Source organism: Helicoverpa armigera, chromosome 8, assembly GCF_030705265.1.
Source record: "Helicoverpa armigera isolate CAAS_96S chromosome 8, ASM3070526v1, whole genome shotgun sequence".
Taxonomy (NCBI): domain Eukaryota; kingdom Metazoa; phylum Arthropoda; class Insecta; order Lepidoptera; family Noctuidae; genus Helicoverpa; species Helicoverpa armigera.
In genome coordinates, this window is record NC_087127.1 from 1759166 (window position 1) to 1779944 (window position 20779).

Below are 20779 nucleotides of genomic sequence, written 5' to 3' on the forward strand. Positions count from 1 at the left end.
CAAATATAGGCTTTAAGCATTTCTCTTTAAGTATATTGTATGCTCACTGACAGCGAACTGTCTTCTAATTTTTGCTGCCAAGGCTGCTGCTACCTTTTATATTCTTTTGCAGCAATTGTGTGTGCTTGGCTCTCTGACCTGTAGAAAACCCGAATACTCGATGAATAGTAAGATTCTAGCACATTTCAATACAATTTATTGTATTAATCAAGGAAATTGAAAGGATAGGAAAGCGGTACAGCATGCAAAAAAAAAAACAAAAATTAAATAAACTTATGTATTTTACTAAGGAATGTTAACTACTCTAGAATTAAACTAAAAACTTACTACTTAAAAACGAAAAATTGATCTAAAAAAGGAATAAATAACTAATTAAATCATCTAACTCACAAGATTGCAATGTTGAATAATGTTTTATTTTGCTAATTTATTTTTGTTCCAATAATTTTATTTGTCTCGTCATACTGGAAAGCGCGCAGTGTTCTATTATGACAAAAAGATTGGCGACAACTACACTCATGTCAACTTATTTCATGGATAGATAGCTTTAATAGTTGAAGCACAGATTACTACAGATACTTCACTCAGTAGAAAACTTCCAATACCTATTACGATAATTGCCTACTCCTTCGCGTCAGCAACCACTGTATGCTAAAATGCGCCTAAATGCTCAAGCGTACAGCAGTGATTGCTTCGCACCGCGCGATTCCACAGTAATCGCAGGGCTGCCTCTTCGGTAAAATTAAATTAACATAACTTTTTATCTATGTTATTGAGAACTGTGAATATGTTCTGACTTTTATGTGGCAGTTAAAAATTTTATCATTTATAAAATATTTAACCAACTTAAAAAAAAAGGAGGTGATTAGACATAGGTACAGGCCAAACTGAGAAGTTTGACTTGTATGGTTTGTAGGTATGTATGTTTGTGCGCGATATTCTCGCGTTTGGCTAAATCGATATCGATGCGATTTTGAGAAAAGGATTTGTTACATTTAGGAGAACGTTTTAAAATAAGTATAATACTTCTTAGTTTGATGATGATCTTCGGAGATGTTCACTAGAAATGAAAAAAAAAAGCCTTAAAAAAAGAGAACCGACTTCAAACAAGGCACAAAGCCGTAAGAAATAATTTGTTTTTTTTTTTATGTTGGTGCTAACAGCTGGTAATTATGTTGGTGCTAACAGCTGGTAATTACGAATCGAAAAAGCACCGACATCAAAAAATAAATTATTTCTTACGGTTTAGTGTTTTGAAGTCGGTTCTCTTTTTTTAAAGTTTGTTTTATTATTTTTGTAAGTTTGTTTTGTTTTATATACCTATTGGTGCTGACTGTAGAAGAAACCTAGATAAAACATAATTATATACATCAGTGTGTAGGTAAAATAAAAAAATCTTTAAAGTTACAGCACATAAGGCACCACACGGCATCGTAATGCGCGTACGAACGAACAGCACTATTAGAAGTCGGTTAAAAATTGAACGGCGTGCGCGCGCTTCGCTTGTGAAAACCGCAACTGAATTTGATCCGCCGGCGGACCGAGACCGCTCGGCTGGGCGGTAGGCACTTATAGCGCGCAAGTACATGGAGTGACGGAGGCCTGGTTGAAGTACATAATATAGTTTTAAATCAACATAATTTTTTAGACCACATGTTAATGGGAGCAGACCACGTTACAAAGCAAAATAAAACGTTATCCACAAGATACACGTATTGCAAATGAGTACAATTATTAATACTTTGGCCTTAGAAAACCCAAATATTGGCTGTAGGCTGTAGGTCACTTCAGAAATTATCAATTTTACCACCGAATCATAGAAATAGATGAGAGAAAAGAAATACATTTTTCGTGTTTCCCATTTGGTGGGCTCTTAACTTTTTCAATAGACTTTCTTCTTCTGGGTCTACTTTAAGATTTTAGAGATGGTGGGGAGAGGTACAATATGACCAATTTGGCATGTATTAGATATTTCGGTCTTAGGACGTTTGTTTTTGAAAATTAGAGTTATGGTGTGCAACAATAGCAACTTGATAGATGTATAAATAACGGCCAAGCAAATTGCTCACTTCTATCTTCTATATCAATTTAATGTATGCTTAAATGTGAAGGGCATAAAGCATAGTTTTGACCAATTCAAAATAAGCTGTTAAGGCTCTTTATGAACGATCAAAACTGTACTTTATGTACCACGCAATAAAATTAATATATGCTCGGACGTTTTTCCGTCTGTTTCTAATTTGTGACTGTTTGTCAAGAGTAGAGTTACCAGTTTTTATACAGAAAGGATATCGAATTTCAAAACCATACTTTTCATAAATCTACTAATTAATTTTCTACAAAAGATAATAATTACTAGAATTCAACAAATTTCAGTAGCAGTTGAGTAAGAGCTACATGCTAGGGCCAAAATCAATGCAAGTGAAGACACAGGCAAAAGCTAGTCTAATCACCTGACTCTTCCCGAAACAACGACGTAAAAAAGTTTTCCCACTAAAATTTATTTTACTAACAGCCAGTTTCTTCATCAAAAGTAAAAGCCAAAGTAAAATCCAAGTAAAAGTAACTGTCAAATTCGTTTTTTCTATTAGTTTTGCTGTTACTTTAGCCTTGAAAAAACGAATTTGACCGTTACTTTTACTTTAGACATTACTTTTACTTTTGATGAAGAAACTGGCTGTAAGAATGCTAAAGCTTACCAAATATAACATTTAACTTTACATGACCATAATTACGAGTGTATTAAACTAATCCATAGTTTACATTTATCTAATAGGTACAAGTTAATTCGCGTATACTTTTTTTACAATTTTTTGTTCGGTTTTCATGTTTGTGTTTCATGTTTCAGGGAAAAGGGCCTCTTCGTTGATATATATGGAATATTATATTATTTATATACAGACTCAGTTATGTATTTATATGAATTAATTAACGTAAAGATACGCAGATTATGTTGTTTTCCTTTCTTTTCTCCTTAAATAATTCCCAAAACACAATGTGTTTTTTATATAATTTCATTCTGGCAAAAATGACAAATAATTCATTAAGTAGTTTAAAGCACTCCCCAAAATCATGACCATGACACACAGACAACAAAACCAGATTTGTTATTTATATTTAATTTATAAATACGCCATCTTAGATCTAGCCGTATTACCTAGAATATGTCAGTACAAAGCAGTAAGTCACATTGTATTTAGTAAATAATATTTTTATATACTAATCTGTGGGCGCTTCGAGATTGATATAATCGTTTATATTGTTACACTGACCTGAATTGAACTTTATCTTCACGCTATAGAGCTTAAAATAGTCTTGAATCCGTCATAAAAACAGCTCAGTTTCAGTGTTAATTTTTTACAGTAAACACCTTCATGCGATGTTAGCTAATACATCAGCATATTCTAGAAAACGCTAGCAGGTCAACCTACCCAAATCTTGTCATATTTTACCAATAGAACATTAACCTTCCACTATTGTGATAGGATTGAAAATCTATTGAAGAAATTTGACAGATTTAAGTAGGTCAACGTCCTGACGTCTTTATAAAAAAAAATTACAAGAGTTATTTCTCTTCAGCCCAGCAATATAAACGACAATCAACATACTTATGTATAAATACTGCAATATACGTGGCAGGCGATACAATACAAATAAATAACGCGTTTACTTCTTAAACTCACACATACATTTTATTTAGTTACACAATAATAGTGAACAGAGGTGAATCAACCATAGCTTCAATAATATCTAACCCATTTTTTATACAAAGCAATCTAAGAGTTTCATGTGTTTTATTTTAACTAAATTAAAAAAGTAAATATGTAGAATGGCTGGTAATTGATTCTACTCTTGATTACAAATAACTTTCCTTATAGACTTTATTAATAAATCATTAGTTTAATCACAATAGCAAAACAGCTATCTGAAAATTCGGGCCAAGTTCAAAGCTATTTAAAGGAGAATCGCGTATTCAAGTATGAGTCACTAATTACCAACCACCCTATACATTGCAATCCTACTTAAATTAATTTATTTACTACAAGTGCAGACATCGTAACCGATCCTCGGATTTCATAATTCAATTATTCAAAGAAGAAAATCATTATAAATTAATTTATTTCATCAAAGCTGAAGTTAACCCAAATTATGATCAGCCAAACTCAGCTATGGAATCAGACACTGTATAATTTTTAATCAGCAGTCATGGATTCAAATTCAATACTTTTAATTTGGATATACTTTCCTGCTTTCCACTAATCTCTAAATGCTATCTGGGTATGTTATAAAAATCTCATTATGGGCCAAGGTTACAAATTCTAAATACCAGTACATATTTTGTTGATAAGTTATATATTGCAATTCTGAGTCTACAGCTAGCTTCTATATAATACATTGGTTTTAGTACCGATTTTTCAATCACCAGATAACTTTTCTCTGAAGAATGTTTTGACGTTTTATCAACTTTTGTATAAAAATATGTCATACCGCCATACTTATTCCACAGATAGAAGTCAACTAATGATTGAAAAATCGGCCCTTAATATAATATTATATTTATGTTGTTTATTGACATATTTATAAGGCAGTGGGTGGCAATATAATAATGACGAAATCTCACCGGTTCTTTACATTTTAATGAACAAGAAACTGATTTTGTGTATCGAAAATATTTTTTAATCTATGTAAGCTTGTATTAATTGTATCACTCGTTTTTGATTAACAATTCACAGCGCACTTCACATAACCGGGAACATTGGCCAATGTTTGCACAAATGTTGTCACTTGGCTATTGGTCATAGTTTAGTCCTGGGCGATTACGGGTTGGTCGGTAATCATTTGCTTGGTGAAGTGAGGCCGAGAGCAGCTGATAATAACCGGACGACGTTCTTCTGTTCCGCTTTGTCGTTTTCTGTAAAAGTTGTATAAAATACTTGTTAGGCCTTGAGTTAAATGCTTTGTGGTAGCTCACCATATCTGAGTGTGTATTCAATGATTATCTATATTCTATAATAAATAGCTGTCAATTTTGATTAAACAAGCTAATTTCAGGAAGTACTAGTCCCATGGCAAATTCTTACAGTTAAATTATGTAATCAAGCCATACTTTGCGGAATCAATGGCATTAAAAGTTAGGAAAAATATTTAGTATTAATTTCGCGGTACACTAGATACCTACTATTTATAAAATAGTAACCATGGAGTTTCTTGCCTGTTCTTCTTCATTGGAAGCTACTTTTGGAACGGGCAACTAGAATCAACCTATGGCACGAGCGCCCCGCTGTTCGTGGTCGACGATTCAAACTCTCCTGAGGATGCAAGTAGTATAATATGCTATCTACACATACCATCAACACCAGTGACATGTTTCTCTAGCGTGAGTTTCTCCTGCGCCACCTGATATATTCCCTCCTCGATGGTACCGCAGCTCAGCAGACGGTAGATCGTTACGGGACGAGTTTGGCCCATTCTGTGACATCTGTACAGGAAAATAATAACACGTTTTAGAATTTCTATGTTAAACTTTTAAATTCTAAGTAGGTGAGTAATGTTTGCTGTCATACAAACATTTTCCCAAGTTTAAATCAAATTTTCCTATATACAGAAATTGTCTGAATAGTAGTTCAGGTGTTTTAACATGTATGTGTAATAGATTATGTACCAAGTGTCAGCAGCTTTTCCCTGATGAATTTCAGAAACCCAGATTGTCATACATCAAGATAGGTTGAGCCATTACCCAGAACAAGAGTAAGGAACACAGACCCACAATCCACTTACGACTTTCGGATTTTCCAAAAACCTACAAACTTATGAAAAAATATGACTAGTAAGTAATGCTCACCTATCCTCGGCCTGTTTATCATTATAAGGGTTGAAGTCGATATCGTGTATGATGACGGTGTCGGCCGCAGTCAGGTTGATGCCCAGCCCGCCTGCCTTCGTAGACAGCAGGAACACGAAGATATCCTCGTTGTTGTACTGGTCTATTAGCTCTTGTCTGGAATATAAAGAAAAAGGTACCTACGGTGAAAAGGGTTAAAAGAGAAATTGTACAGAAGATGAATATAGGGTTCCTTAAGTTTTGCATAATGCACGAACAAATTGCTGTAGTAAAATTATATTTTATTAACAGCATTGCTCCTCAAGCCTTATTCGTCATCCAGGTGAGCCCCGTCAAGCCAAACGGCTTCCTATCAACCACATTGTCTAAAACTCATTTGAAACTACCTTACAATGCATGCCAAATGTCACCCTTATTGTATTTCCTTGTTTTTACAAAAACTAGCATAGTGGAGGGTCATACATAACATTGGATGATAGAACAAACAACAAAAACACGTAATAATATATAAAAACATAAGGGTATAGTTAGACTTGCTTGTGAGCAGGCATAATGTCTTACCTATCAGTAACAGCCGTACTGCCGTCCAGCCTCAGGTACCGGTGACGTCTGATAGTGAGGTAGGGCTCCAAGATGTCCAGCATCATGGTGAACTGGCTGAAGATCAGCACCCGGTGGCCACCAGCCTTCAGCCGAGGAAGCATCTCGTCCAACTTCTGGAACTTGCCTGAGTCCAGGATGAGGTGGTCCGGCAGACCGAAGGAGCGGATACACTGTGGAGGTAGAAATATAATATTATTTGCTATTCCATCATCGCACCTGGATAACAACTAGCTTATTGTTCAGGGTCTCGGCCAGTTCATCTATGTCACATAAGTTACTTGGTGATCGGAAGGCGTGTTAAATTGCGGATGGCAATTGTATTAGAACATCCTTGACAAGTAGTCAAAAGCCTGAGAGTTTGACAAGGAGACTAACAAAGAATTATTGCGAAAATCTGTCGCTTTGCTGAATTCAAATTCGGATGACCTCAACAGAGAGCAGCTCCATCTAAAATACTGATATTCTGTATCTGTTTAGAAGTTGACTTCAACACACGGAAAAGGCTAGTCAGATGATACTAACATCGTGCTGCAAGGTAAGCTGATGTATCTGGAAGTCAGACAGACACATGAGGTCCTCCCAGGCATACTGTTCGTTGTTCTCCTTGTATTTAGAGTCTTTAGCCAGACGGGATGCTATCTGCCGGACAGTGGTGTCTATGTAGTGGTAGCGGAGGAGTAGAGGATGGTTGGCCAACTTCCGCATGTCCATCATCATAGCCATGCCAGACTGTTCTGTAGTTGCACGGATCTGAAATGTGAAGATTACAGTATAGACTTTGATCTGTAAAATGGATGAATTGGTGTTTTGTAGTAAAATTTTGCTTGCGTTTGCTATCAGGAACAGACCCACTCCGCAAAAAAAATTGTGGGCACATACCTACATTCCATATAGCAAAAATCGGCATGCATACGGAAAAGTCAATAAGGGAGTACATACGGGAATACAAAAGGGAAGTAAATAAGAAAGTTTCCACATATGGGAATATTTCAGTAGAGTAAATAAGGGAGTATGTATAGGGGAGTACATGAGGGTGTACTTAAGATAGTACATATGAGGGTAATGGTTTCGGATCTTTTATAGTACAAATAAAAAAAATTATTCATGTTTATAATATTAGTTTAGAAGTAAAGCTAAAACTTACCGTTCCATCCTTAGCCGCAAACCCAGCAATGAGATCCTTATACAACATGCCCTGTCTCTCGGACATAGCACAGAGTTCCCTATGGTTAGTCTTCTTAGGCAAGTCTTGTAACACGTCTCGTTTTAACCGACGCAACACAAACGGTTTCATGATGCGTTTAGCTTGGGTTATCTGACTCTGTTCGAAGGGCAGCTCGTCGTCTTCTTTTCCTTCTGCCTTCTTTGTTGTTTTTGATTTCTGGAAAATGTTATTAAAAAATATGTAAATATAAATTTACAATGGCTTATTGTGAATTGCAATAACATATCTATCTGTCGAATTGCATACAGGAGACAGAATTTTGACATTAGTTCCATTCAAGTTGTATGAAATGCCTATCTTTAGTAGGGGTAGCCTATTGACTGATCAACAATAAGGTTGAACAAAGCTTGGCGCTGTCGGTCCTTGGATAGATGACCATCATCACGAGTGAGGTCCAGCGTCTTCAGCAGGCACAATAAGGCCTATTTTCTGAGACTACATAAATTACAGTCTTCACAAAACAACTGTTTACTATGAATTTTCATAACCAATTTTCAATAGGATAATGGATGTTTACGTTGTTGGTGAAAATAGGCCTATATTGGTCTGGATGTCATTTTAAATGTCTTTGGCAGTCGTTACTTAGAATCCAGATTACGTACATGCCTTACGTTAAATTAAAAGCAATACTTACAGAATTCTTCTGGAACAAACTCTTGAGGTCGTCCGTCTTGCCGGAGAACATGTGTGGCATGACGAAGCACAGCAGCGACATCAGTTCCAGCAGGTTGTTCTGTAGCGGCGTTCCCGTTAGCAGGAGACGGTGTTTAGACTGGAATGTGAGGGAAATTATACTTTATTTGTGTGTTGATAAGGTTGGTTCTGTGTTGATTTGTGGTTTTTGTAGGGACTTGGGTGGACTTTGTAATACTAGATTTTATTTTGCGCTTCAGAAACTAAGACCAACTACCTACTTTTGCCGGACCAAACCTGAGGTCCCGGGTTCGATTCCTGGTTCGGTCGACATTTGTGTGATGAGCATGCTTGTTGGCCGTGGTCTGGGTGTTACAATATGTATTTACATATGTATATATGTAGTTTATCAGTTGTGTTAGCACCCATAACACAAGTTAATTAATAACTTACCATGGGGCTAACCGACCGTGTGTGAAAAGGTGTCCCGACATTATACAAAAAAAAAAAACTAGGATGCAGTGACGGTATACGGTATGACACTCTTTTCTAATCAAGAAAGTAGACACTCATCATGGGCGAAATCTTAGCGCATATTTTTTTTGGGTCCTTTTACTATATAATTTGAAAAAGGGGTAGAAAATAAGCGAGTATATAGGCGTAGAACATAAGGGAATTTATGTATAGTAAATTAGAAATGTATAGTGTAATGTAACGTCACAAGTAAATTAAGATTGCAGAGGTGCCCACAGTGCCCACTATGGTAGAAGCACCACTATCAACGGTAAAGTAATTACCTTAATTTTAAGCAGGTTATCATACCGCTGCGTGGACATGTTCTTGAGCATATGCGCCTCGTCGTATATGACGTAGTGCATCGGCGTCACGCGGAACATCTTGCGCTCTTCCGGACAACTGTTCACCATTGTGTAGCTGGAAAATACGGAAAGGTAATAAGTATAGGATTGCTTTTGGACTAGTGAACAAATTATAGTGAAAGCTTAACGCTGTAAACCGTAAATGCGGTAGTCATCATCCTCTTACCCTTATCCCTTAATGCGGTAATGGGGCGTGAATTTCAGCTTAGACGATTCATCAGTAAAAGAACACATTTAATAATAGAAAAGATGTTGTTGACTTGGACTTTCAAAGTAGAGTATTTTCCTCCCGATTTTTAACAGCAACGGATTTGCAGTTCTTAACCTCGTTATCGATAAACAGTCAAGCAACGCCTACAGGTACGAGGTTCGCCTCAAAACAACAATTGACAACAACCGAATGGCGCGGTAACGTCCAGTTTGAGTGGTGATTTTATCGTGGGCGTACTACATGCACGACAAAATTCGCGAGCATGAACGCCCTCTTGATTTCTGTCGTAATTTGAGCGTTTCTTAAAGTTTATGCTGTGAAAAAATTCTAAGACAAGTCCGTAGTACTTGGTACAACAGTAGTCTTTAAGTGCAGTAGACTTACGTGGTGAGCACGACGTCGATGTCGTCGAGTCCGCGCGAGTAGTGTATGCGCAGCTGGCGCCGCTCCTCAGGGTGTCCGTAGTACTTGCTGACTCGGAGGGCGGGACACCAGCGGGCTAGCTCGCTGCTCCAGTTGTCTGGGAAACGATATTTTGAGAAAAATGTTAAAAAAGTATATTGGGTTTGCTAAACCTCAAGGAACGATAGATGAAAATGTATAGCATCATTTCTGAAATTCATCCGACCACATCAGAGCTTTCAGGCCACATTAGCGCCTTTTAAGCGTTAAATAACTGTACTTCTATATTATTACAATAATGAGAAAACTGTTTGTTATACCCTAAACTAAGGCTCCGAAACTTCTGAACCGATTTGAAAAATCTTTCATTGTTGAGAAGCTACAGTATCCCCTGGGACATAGGCTACATTTTGTCCGAGTACGGGAAGAAGTCTTCCCGGGATGAGCTTATATACTTAATGCTCTCGTAAAACAAATCGCATTATGTCACAGTCATATAAACACAGACTTCACACTTCATAACCGTGCTATTAAAAATCTCAACTCACCAAGAGTAGAAGCAGGCACCACAATGAGATGAGTTCCCCTAGCCTGTCCGGTCTCCTTCAGATGTGCCAGGAAGGCGATGACCTGCACCGTCTTGCCGAGCCCCATCTCATCAGCTAATATACCGGAGACGCCTTGCTTGTGGAGAACTGCTAGCCAGTTGAGGCCTACTAGCTGGTAAGGGGCTAGGGTTAGGCTGGAAGAGAAAATTTACGATGTTTTACTGTGATCAGGGTTTACAGAATAATTGTACTGTAATAAGGTGGGGCCCTAAGGAACCATTAAATTCGATACAAACTCTAGGGACCAAGATCCATAAGGACGATACCATCGCAGCTAATCGTTGCGTGCGGATTCCTTTTTAGCATGACGAAAACAACTTATTACGTAATGGCGATTTAGGCCTTACAATAATGAGAAAGCCAGATCTTAGCTAGAGAGAGTTAGGATTTAGCGCTGACTTTATAATTGGGCTAGCTAGAGATTGTATATGCAATAGACCAGACAAACAAGATCTAGGTATCTATCATCATCTAATGGAGCAGATAAAGTGAAGTACTGGCTAAAGCTGCTGCGCTAACCCTACGCACTTCTTCATCAGCCGCTGTATGTTGTTCCTGTCTCCTTACCTATCGTCCAGTATAGCTGGCTGCTTCAGCCGCCCGGCTCCGGCGTCTACGGCCGACTCCAGCTGCTGCGCTAGCCCTACGCACTTCTTCATCAGCCGCTGTATGTTGTTCCTGTCTCCTTACCTATCGTCCAGTATAGCTGGCTGCTTCAGCCGCCCGGCTCCGGCGTCTACGGCCGACTCCAGCTGCTGCGCTAACCCTACGCACTTCTTCTTCAGCCGCTGTATGTTGTTCCTGTCTCCTTACCTATCGTCCAGTATAGCTGGCTGCTTCAGCCGCCCGGCTCCGGCGTCTACGGCCGACTCCAGCTGCTGCGCTAACCCTACGCACTTCTTCATCAGCCGCTGTATGTTGTTCCTGTCTCCTTACCTATCGTCCAGTATAGCTGGCTGCTTCAGCCGCCCGGCTCCGGCGTCTACGGCTGACTCCAGCTGCTGCGCTAACCCTACGCACTTCTTCATCAGCCGCTGTATGTTGTTCCTGTCTCCTTACCTATCGTCCAGTATAGCTGGCTGCTTCAGCCGCCCGGCTCCGGCGTCTACGGCCGACTCCAGCTGCTGCGCTAACCCTACGCACTTCTTCTTCAGCCGCTGTATGTTGTTCCTGTCTCCTTACCTATCGTCCAGTATAGCTGGCTGCTTCAGCCGCCCGGCTCCGGCGTCTACGGCCGACTCCAGCTGCTGCGCTAACCCTACGCACTTCTTCATCAGCCGCTGTATGTTGTTCCTGTCTCCTTACCTATCGTCCAGTATAGCTGGCTGCTTCAGCCGCCCGGCTCCGGCGTCTACGGCCGACTCCAGCTGCTGCGCTAACCCTACGCACTTCTTCATCAGCCGCTGTATGTTGTTCCTGTCTCCTTACCTATCGTCCAGTATAGCTGGCTGCTTCAGCCGCCCGGCTCCGGCGTCTACGGCCGACTCCAGCTGCTGCGCTAACCCTACGCACTTCTTCATCAGCCGCTGTATGTTGTTCCTGGTGGTCAGTAGCTCTTGTGTAGAATTCAACAGTTCCGTACTTAGAGATTTGTTGCTGTTGAATTTTTCTACCTGTTGAAGTAAATTAGACAAGGTTTAGAAGTTGATGTTAACATTAATAAAGAGTTATATTTTAGGCCACTATAGACTTTTTTAACATTTAGCCAAGATCTTTTATAAGTTTTTGATTGTTTATTCCTGGGGTTCATGATACACACGGGGGCACATATCAATGTTACATCTGAATCAGATCAGCCAACTGTTTTATCAGGTATACGTAACAAAGACACATCCATAAAATCGTTAAGAAGTTGGTTACTTTATTCCTTGGTTCCATCAGTCAAGGTTTTTAAGAAATAAAACAGTAACTTACCATATCTAGCCAGCCTTTAAAAGGCCTCAAAGACATGATAGCCTCAGCCTTCTTCTGGGAACATCCGCTGAGTAACGACAGCTCATTCATATTGCTGTTGTTTAAGAACTCAAACACCTTCTTTTTGTCACCTATCAGGTCATCCGTTATCTCATTGTCTGAATCCTCACTGGAAAATAATTTAAACTGATTATTTTTACTGAAAAAACTGTAAGAACTAAATAACTAGCTTATCAGTCTAAATAAAAGCCTTCAAAATAAAGTGTTACTTGGACTTTTTATAACTCAAGAATAGCTCAACAGATTTGGATGAAAATTGGCGGAGTGGTAAAAGAACCGGGAATAGTAGGTACATAGGATATTTTATTTTCTGTCCGGGTATGGAGTAACTATTTATCTCAGAGTCGCGGCTGAAACCGCTGGTGGAAGTTAGTTACAGATATATAAGAAAATTGCTTCTTGTCATTCGATTTAGTGCTTTATTTCATTATACAAAAGGTATGAATGACAATCTACACACAGCAAAATGACACGACACCAATCCAAATCTACGACAGACACGTAACTTACGTACGGCGGCCGAAAATGATGGGAAGGCGAAAAATATAGCAAACTCGACACATAAAGACTGAAATATCTGTTAGTCTGTTTATAACCTACCCAATTTCATGAAATTATCAATTTAGTTAATTACCTTACTATGTTTAACCGAAAATATCTCGAACAGTTTTCTACATAACTTCTATAAATGTACAGAAATCACCTACCTGTCATAAACCCTATCATCTTTTCCTTTCTTAACTCCGTAGTCATCATCCTCACTGCCGCTGCTACCCCTTCTGACCCTCCCGCCTTTACCCTCTAAGGCTTTCCTCACCACAACAGTGGTCTTAGGCCCACTGGTGACCCTAACTATGCCCATATTAGTGTAAGGTCTCTGGGCAGTCCCAGACACACTGGGGTTGGACCCAAAGAAAGTAGATGTGGAACCCTTGTCGTTGCTCTCAGGGTCATGTTTTAATAGCTCGTCTCTAGAACGCTCTTCATTCCATCCGTGTTTTGCTAAGGTTGTTTTTACGAACTGTGGACAAATTGTATGGAATTTAAAGGTAGGTCAGGGCAAAGTTAATGGCGGCTCGCTACTAACTTCGGAGCGTAGGTACACGCATAAAGACTATATCGTTCGTCATGAATGGAGCGATGTTCCGAGCAGACATTAGGTTTGCCGCGAATAGTTCGTTAAGAAATAAATCGTCGTAAAAGTCGAAAAAATCGTCCGATTTCTTTTACGACAACCCTCCACAATAATAACAATTATATCCTAAAATGCACATCAGAATCAGAGAGCACTTTAATGTCGGTCGTGCACCTGTGTCCAAGCAAATACTTGTGCACTATGATAAGTCCTGCACAGCTGGCTGATCTCCTTATATGATAATAGCCACTGCAGCTGACCATCGGCAAGGACCTTCCCAAAATAACTTATTTTCATTAAATACTAAAGTAGTATACTTACATAGGGAGATATATCAGGAAACATTTGTAGCATATTAGTAAATCTTCTCTCTTTGACAGCAGTTGTGAGTTCAACATGAGCCGGCTTCTTGGCTGGAGATGCTGCATCATCAGAATCCGAGTCTGGCAGTCTTATCCGTTTGTATACCACCGGCCCGTTTCTAACCACCACTGTGTTTGGCGCTGCCATCCTTATTCTGTTTTGGTTATTCATTTCTGCAAACATTAATTCAAGATCAGCAATATTTGTTGAAAGTTGCACTTTCATGCTGATCAGCATAATTCAACACAGAAGGTATTTATTTCGTATCATCTTGCACAAATTGCAACGTGTTTGTAAACGATGATGTGGCACTAATGTTGGTAGCCATTGCTTTGATGTTGGTGAATGATACACAGGGTTAAGATGGTGAAGTATTACTGCAGTCCATCATGTACATTACAACAGTTGCAACCTGCTACAGTTTTCACAACAAGATACAAGTTTTGCATATGTGTGAGTGGTATAATCAGCAACCCACATTAAGCAAGCATGGGGTTTAACACTGAATCCTCTGTGTGAGAGGTGTGCATAGCAGTGAGACATTGAAAAGGCTGATGATGTGAATGCCAAGAAAGGAACATAAAGACCCTTTTTACTGTATTTTTACTATATTTACTCATACATAAACAAAACTCATGTTTTATTGCAAGAACTGTGCTACACTTACGGCTAAATGTGGCTTTGATTGATGGTAATGCAAATATTATTATTGTTATAATTTGCTTCTAGTCTGCTTAGCCTGCAATGAGAATTAGCGTGAAGATAATATTAGGTAGTGATGACACCAGAAAGCATTATTATGCCAAATGATAGATCAGGTTAGTAATATGAGTTACAATAAGGAAACCCACTCCAAATAATGTTTAGCCAGGAAAATATACCCATTATATTTGTTTTAAGTACAAAATCTATTAATTATATGATCTACAGAAATCTGTTCACATTTTACATTGTTTAAAAAGATATCTTTTGAGATCATAATTTAACAAGTCTAACCTAACACAGACATGATAATCATATTTTCAAACTTCAAACTTCAAACTTCAAATCTTTATTGCAATCATGAGTGTTACAAGGTGTTATAAAATGTAGAGGTACATACATGATACCCTGTTAGGGCGCAGCAATTTTAATATACAATTACTTACAAACTATTTAGTTAATCTTATATATTTAGGCACAACTTATATATTTACTTATATATATTATTATATTCATATATACCTTTATTATTATACTATCATTATATTTATACTACCTCTATTTGCTCTAACATATTATATTTAAATTGTTTTATATTGCACACTATCTTACTGTTTAGTTCTGTCCTCGAAAAACTCTTTTAGACTGTAATAACATTTTCGGATTAAGTATTTTTTTAATTTATTCTTAAATATATTGAAACTGGAGGTTTCTTTTAATTGTTTTGGTATTTTGTTATAAATCTTAATACACATTACATAGGGCCCAGAATGAAATATAGATAGGTTTGATGTCGGTAGAGCAAGTGAATTTTTATTTCTTAGGTTACGAGGTTGTGAGTAATGGTCTTTCTTTAAGGAGAATAAATGAATGTGTTTTTTGACAAATATACAGATTTCAAAAATATACATAGATGTTAATGTAAGTATGCCAAGTTTAATGAAGTGTGGCCTGCAGCTATCCATTCCGTCGATGTTTGCGAGGATTCTAATGCATTTCTTCTGCAGTTTGAATAGGACATCTGCGTTCGTGCTATTACCCCATAGTATTATTCCATACACAAGCCAGGAGTGTGCATATGCATAGTAGGCGACAATTGCTGATTTTAGGTCTGTCGATTTTTTTAATTGGAGTAGAGCATATGTGAACCTGGATAGTCTCCCGCTTATGTTATGGATATGACATTTCCAATTTAAGTTAGTGTCTATGTGTAAGCCTAATAGTTTAAAAGAGTCAACGCATTCTATTGTTGTGTTATGGTGGGTGTAGTTGATTGTTACTGGACGTTTCTGATATGGTTTGAACTGCATAATTTTGGTTTTAGTGAAGTTAACTTCAAGGTTATGGTCTTCAAGCCACGCTACAATTTCAGAAAGGGTTTTATTAATTTTAGGGTTTAATTCTAATTTGTTTTACACGGAAATATCACTGATATGTCATCAGCAAATAGGATACTTACTGAATCTATGATTTTGGGAGGTCGTTTATGTATAATAAGAACAGTATACAACCTAGTACACTGCCTTGTGGGATAGAGTTCTTTATATAATTCTTTTTTGATCGGACATGTGATATTTCACCGGTTTGTGAATTATGGTGTTCAATTTCAACAAATTGTGAGCGAGAGTTGAGATAAGAGGAGAACCAATCATAGGCTACACCTCGGACTCCAATACCTTCCAGTTTATTAAGCAAGATGTTATACGAGACCCTATCGTACGCTTTGCTCATATCAAGCAAAATACCTATAGCATAATTTCGATCGTTGATGTAATTGAGAGCTTGTTGGATGTACCGGTATACTGCATAGGTAGTAGATCTGTTCTTTCTGAAGCCGTATTGATTTTCATCAAAGATGTTAAATTTCTCGCAGAATGAATAAAGGCGTTTTGAAATTGCCGTTTCTATTATTTTTGAAAAGGTTGGCAGAAGGGCTATTGGACGGTAATTTGTGCAGTCCGTTACGTCACCTTTTTTGTGTATTGGTTTTATGATGGATATTTTTAGCAAGTCAGGGAAGACACCTTCTGAGAATGATTGGTTTATCAGATACGTAAGTGGCAGCACGAGTTGTTCGGCACATTTTTTTATTAGTGTGGGTGGGAGTTCGTCGTGACCGGAACTGTGTTTATTTTTGAGGTTTTTTATTATTGCGAAGACTTCAAGTGGGTCAACTGGTGCCAAGTACATGGAGTTCTCCGAGCGCGTTAGAACTGGGCGCCCTGGTTGATTACCAGGCGTACCTCCGACCTTAACAAAAAAGTCATTAAATATGTTTGCTATTATATAAGGCTCATCTGTAACTGTATTTTGAACTTTTAGTTTAATATTATTTCTTGTCTGTTTCGTTGATTTATTTGTACGTTCTTTTATGATTTGCCACATTGTTTTTGACACATTATCACTATTTTTTATTTTTTGTATATAGTGTAGTCTTTTAGATCTATTTACGCATTTTTTTAGTATATTTTCATATTTTTTGTAGTAGCTTTTTAGCACAGGGTTGTCGTTTAGTGTTATAAATGTTTTGAGTAGACGTTTTTGTTTGCAGGATGATTTTAGTCCGGATGTTAGCCATGTAGTTTTAGTTTTATTCTTTATTTTTATTCGCGTTTTAGGAAAGCATTTATTTAATGTATTGTTTATTGTGTTGTGGAATGCTTCGTAGTTAATATTTACGTTATTGTTTTTAGTGATAATTGTTTCCCAGTCTAATTTTCCTAGTTCTGTTTTGAAATGTAGTGTATTTTTTTCGTTAAATATTCTTTTATTTATGTACCAGGTTTTCCTATCAGTAGATAGCATATTGTTTTTACTGAGTAGTATACCTTTATGGTCTGAGATTCCATAATCATTTACAGTTATTTTGGTGTCCTTCACGTCAAAATTTGTAAAGATTAAATCAATACAGGTGGCACATGTATTTGTTACTCTGGTTGGTTCTTTAACTTGTTGATGGAAGTTGAAGCTTTTCATTAGGTTTAGTAAAGATAAGGTTGTTTGGGAATTTTCTAAAATATTAATATTAAAGTCTCCTCCTATTATTATGTCTTTTTTGCTATCTTTTAACAATAATATGTTTAAGAGTTTTTCGAGTGAACCATAAAAAATATCTGGATTTCTATTTTTTTGGGGCCAGTAAACAACTACAATTACAAGATTTAGTTTGACTATTTCTATTGCACATGTTTCGAATATGAACTCGACCGTCATATCATCTATATCTTTACGTTTTGTAAATTGAATATTTTCGTGTAATAATATACACACGCCTCCTCCTGCGTAGTTTTGCCTGCAGTAAGAAGATGCGACGGTAAATCCATCCAAGAGTAGTGTATCTACTTTATCTTGTGTAATCCACGTTTCTGTGATGCAGAGTGCCTGGATAGTTTGTCTTTCTTCTATGATTGATTGGAGTAGATGTGTTTTGTGTATTATGCTGCATACATTCTGGTAAAGGATTTCAAATTGACTATGTTGACTAGCTTTACTAGCGGAATGTGTTATTTTGGGTTTGTCCTTTATATATACGTTGGGTTTGGCCACGAAATGTCCGATTAATTATATTGGCATTCTGGGTAACAACACTAGGAGAGCATCCGACATCTTGCGACTGGTCGTTGGAGGTATCTTTGATTTTGGTGTATTCTTTTCCATTTATTATTAGCTTATTGTTCTGAATCACTGCGTGGCAACCCTGTTGTCTTGCTTCAAATAGGGTTTGTTTAAGTCTTTTTCTCTCACGAATAGAGTCCTTGTCAAGGAATTCAGCTATGGCCAATCCAGTGTTGCGAAGTAGTCTATTATTTTGTAGTAGGTAACGAGTCATTCTTTTACTTAATAATTCGACAACAACAGGTCTTTTATTACTGTTTCTTCCTATTCTTGATATATCTTCTATATAGCCAATGAGATTAATGTTAAACAAATCATGGAATATTGCTATGATCCGGTCGTGTAGGTCAGTTTCTGACTCGTGATGATATTCATGTAGGCCGAAGAGAACAAATTTTTTATCATGTGGCTCTGGGGTTTTTTGAGAGGTTTCATTATCCATCAACATCTTAGATTTATTTGGTTCAGGCATGGAAACATTTTTTAAGAGTTCTATTTCGGATTTTAAGTTTTTATTTTCAGCTTCTAGGCTATTTATTTGAGGTTTTCTAACAAAATTATTCAATCATTTTATTGCATAACAAAAATCTAAGTAAAAAAATGCAAAATAAACATGTTTGTGCTTATTGTTAATTATTGAATGTAGAAGTTATTTACAAAATAGAAAGCAATGACAATGTCTTCTATGAATGTGGGAATGCCCTTGCAATTGGTCACAAAATCAATATTTTCAAGGTGTTAATAATGTTAGCTTATTAATACAATAGTATGATTACTTAAAAGATGGATATTAATTAGATTTAAAGAGTATAATAATCAAAGGCATGCAAAATTGATTGCAGAATTGATTAATAATGTGATCTGAAGGAAAAAATGAATGAAACAAAAAGGGTCAAAACATACATTTATTTTATTTATGATGAGTATTGAGTATTTTTTTATAATCTTTGACTTTCATTACAAAAGTGTACTTAAGCAATGCATAATAGGTAATTAAGATGATGAAGTTTTTTTTAATCCGTTTGAGAAATACATCAGCAAAAACAGAATTAACAAGTAGGTAATGTAATCAATTAATCTGTCTGTTTGTCTATTTATAAATTAATTGTAACAGCACTTTTATAAAACTGCAGATTTTCTATGGTATGCAACTATCAACATGTTTTATGCAGTTAAAGCAAATTAGACTTGTGATGAGGATATTATGAGCAGGTGAAAAAATGCTTCATGATTTGATAAGCAAACTGAAAACCGTCTTGCTCCTTACAGAGATGGCGTGATGATATTAAGAATAATGAAATAATAGGAAGGTAGGTATAGAAAAAAAAACTAAAGCAGTCAGCTGATGAACAGCATGCAAATACCAGAAGAATATCACGAAATCCTAGATTTCTACAGGATTTTTTTCATCCAAAAGTTTTGAAATTTATAATAAATTCTGAAAACACGGGTTGCTGAACGTGGTCACAACTCCTCGTGGTGAAAAGTCACAAACACGTGCTACCTTCACGATGACCTTGTCCTACGTATAGAACCTTTTTACTCACGGGAACTGGAAGGCGCCGAGGTAACTGTCACCGGACTGCTAGAACTAGCCCCAGGACCATTCGGTTTCCTCTGGAACCTGTACTGTCTCAAGAAACTCAACACACTCGGACTTGTACCATTAGACATTGTCACACTCAATCGAACAGTTACTCAACACTATTGCGAAAAAAGTCTCTTATGTTCTTTGATAAAAAATCTAGTAAAGATTTACGAAAAAAGTATCACCAACTAACCACGACAAGAAGTCAACACTACGGCCATTTTTATCCGCGAGACTGCGATATAAAAATTGTGGACCAATCAAAAGGAATGTCAAAGCTGTCATTACGTTTGTTGACCAATTACCGCAATCTACAATAAATTTTAACAAATGACAACTATTTTTCGATTTTTAATGACGTTTTAAAACAAAGAAAAAAATGTGGCTATATTGAAAAAATCTATTTTAATGATTTATTACGGTTTACTAATCATTAATCCATTACTAACGTTCAACGTTAGATTTGAATTATTTATTTAAGTGGTTAAAAGTTGTGTCTATGTCACATCCAACCATTGAGATAGGAATTATGTTCAAACAATAAAGCAGCTACAACACGGTCATGCCAAAAAAACGGTAAGACAGCGTTTTCACACGTGCAGTTTGAGCTGGTAGAAAATCCGCTTGTGTGAAAGCGCTTTTGTGTGTATGAACCCGTTTGATGTATTATAGATTCATACTTCTGTGTGTCGCACACGTTGCATATTATCATTGTGATAATGTGGATAGTTGTTTTTTGACGATATGTCACACGATTAACGTACATTAATACAAGGAGGATAGTAAATGTACAGTTTTATTTAAAAAAAACGTTTCTACCGTGTCCTTAGCGAATTCCTCAGGAATGAGGAACGCGAAAAGCTAGTAGAACAACCAAAAGAATCCCCAATGAACGTGAAAACCATGTAATAAATAGGGAATTGTAACCAATTATACTTATATTCTCAATTTTTCTCTTGGTTTAAAATACAGAAAAAAGGTAAACATATTTTACTCCAGA

General features: G+C 37.0%; 1 protein-coding gene across 1 annotated transcript; it reads right to left on the reverse strand.

Moving 5' to 3' along the window:
* Positions 1-263: 263 nt before the first annotated feature.
* On the reverse strand, positions 264-20065 carry LOC110383096 (SWI/SNF-related matrix-associated actin-dependent regulator of chromatin subfamily A containing DEAD/H box 1 homolog). The gene is made up of 15 exons (XM_064036061.1): positions 19739-20065; positions 13833-14047; positions 13084-13397; positions 12317-12485; positions 11831-12015; positions 10343-10536; positions 9777-9912; positions 9101-9236; positions 8305-8442; positions 7590-7826; positions 6968-7195; positions 6404-6615; positions 5843-5998; positions 5349-5479; positions 264-4912 (listed from the first exon to the last, which is right to left on the reverse strand). Exons 1-15 carry the CDS (start codon positions 19863-19865, stop codon positions 4836-4838), a joined length of 2655 nt encoding a protein of 884 aa, XP_063892131.1. The 5' UTR covers positions 19866-20065; the 3' UTR covers positions 264-4835.
* Positions 20066-20779: the final 714 nt, after the last annotated feature.

Excerpts from the sequence above, each read along its gene's own strand:
- LOC110383096 (XM_064036061.1), bottom strand. The coding sequence starts at position 19,865 with ATGTCTAATGGTACAAGTCCGAGTGTGTTGAGTTTCTTGAGACAGTAC. Across the intron at positions 8,443-9,100 it reads ATAACCTGCTTAAAATTAAG|TCTAAACACCGTCTCCTGCT; the intron begins GTAATTACTTTA and ends CTCACATTCCAG. Across the intron at positions 6,616-6,967 it reads AGCTTACCTTGCAGCACGAT|TGTATCCGCTCCTTCGGTCT; the intron begins GTTAGTATCATC and ends CTACCTCCACAG.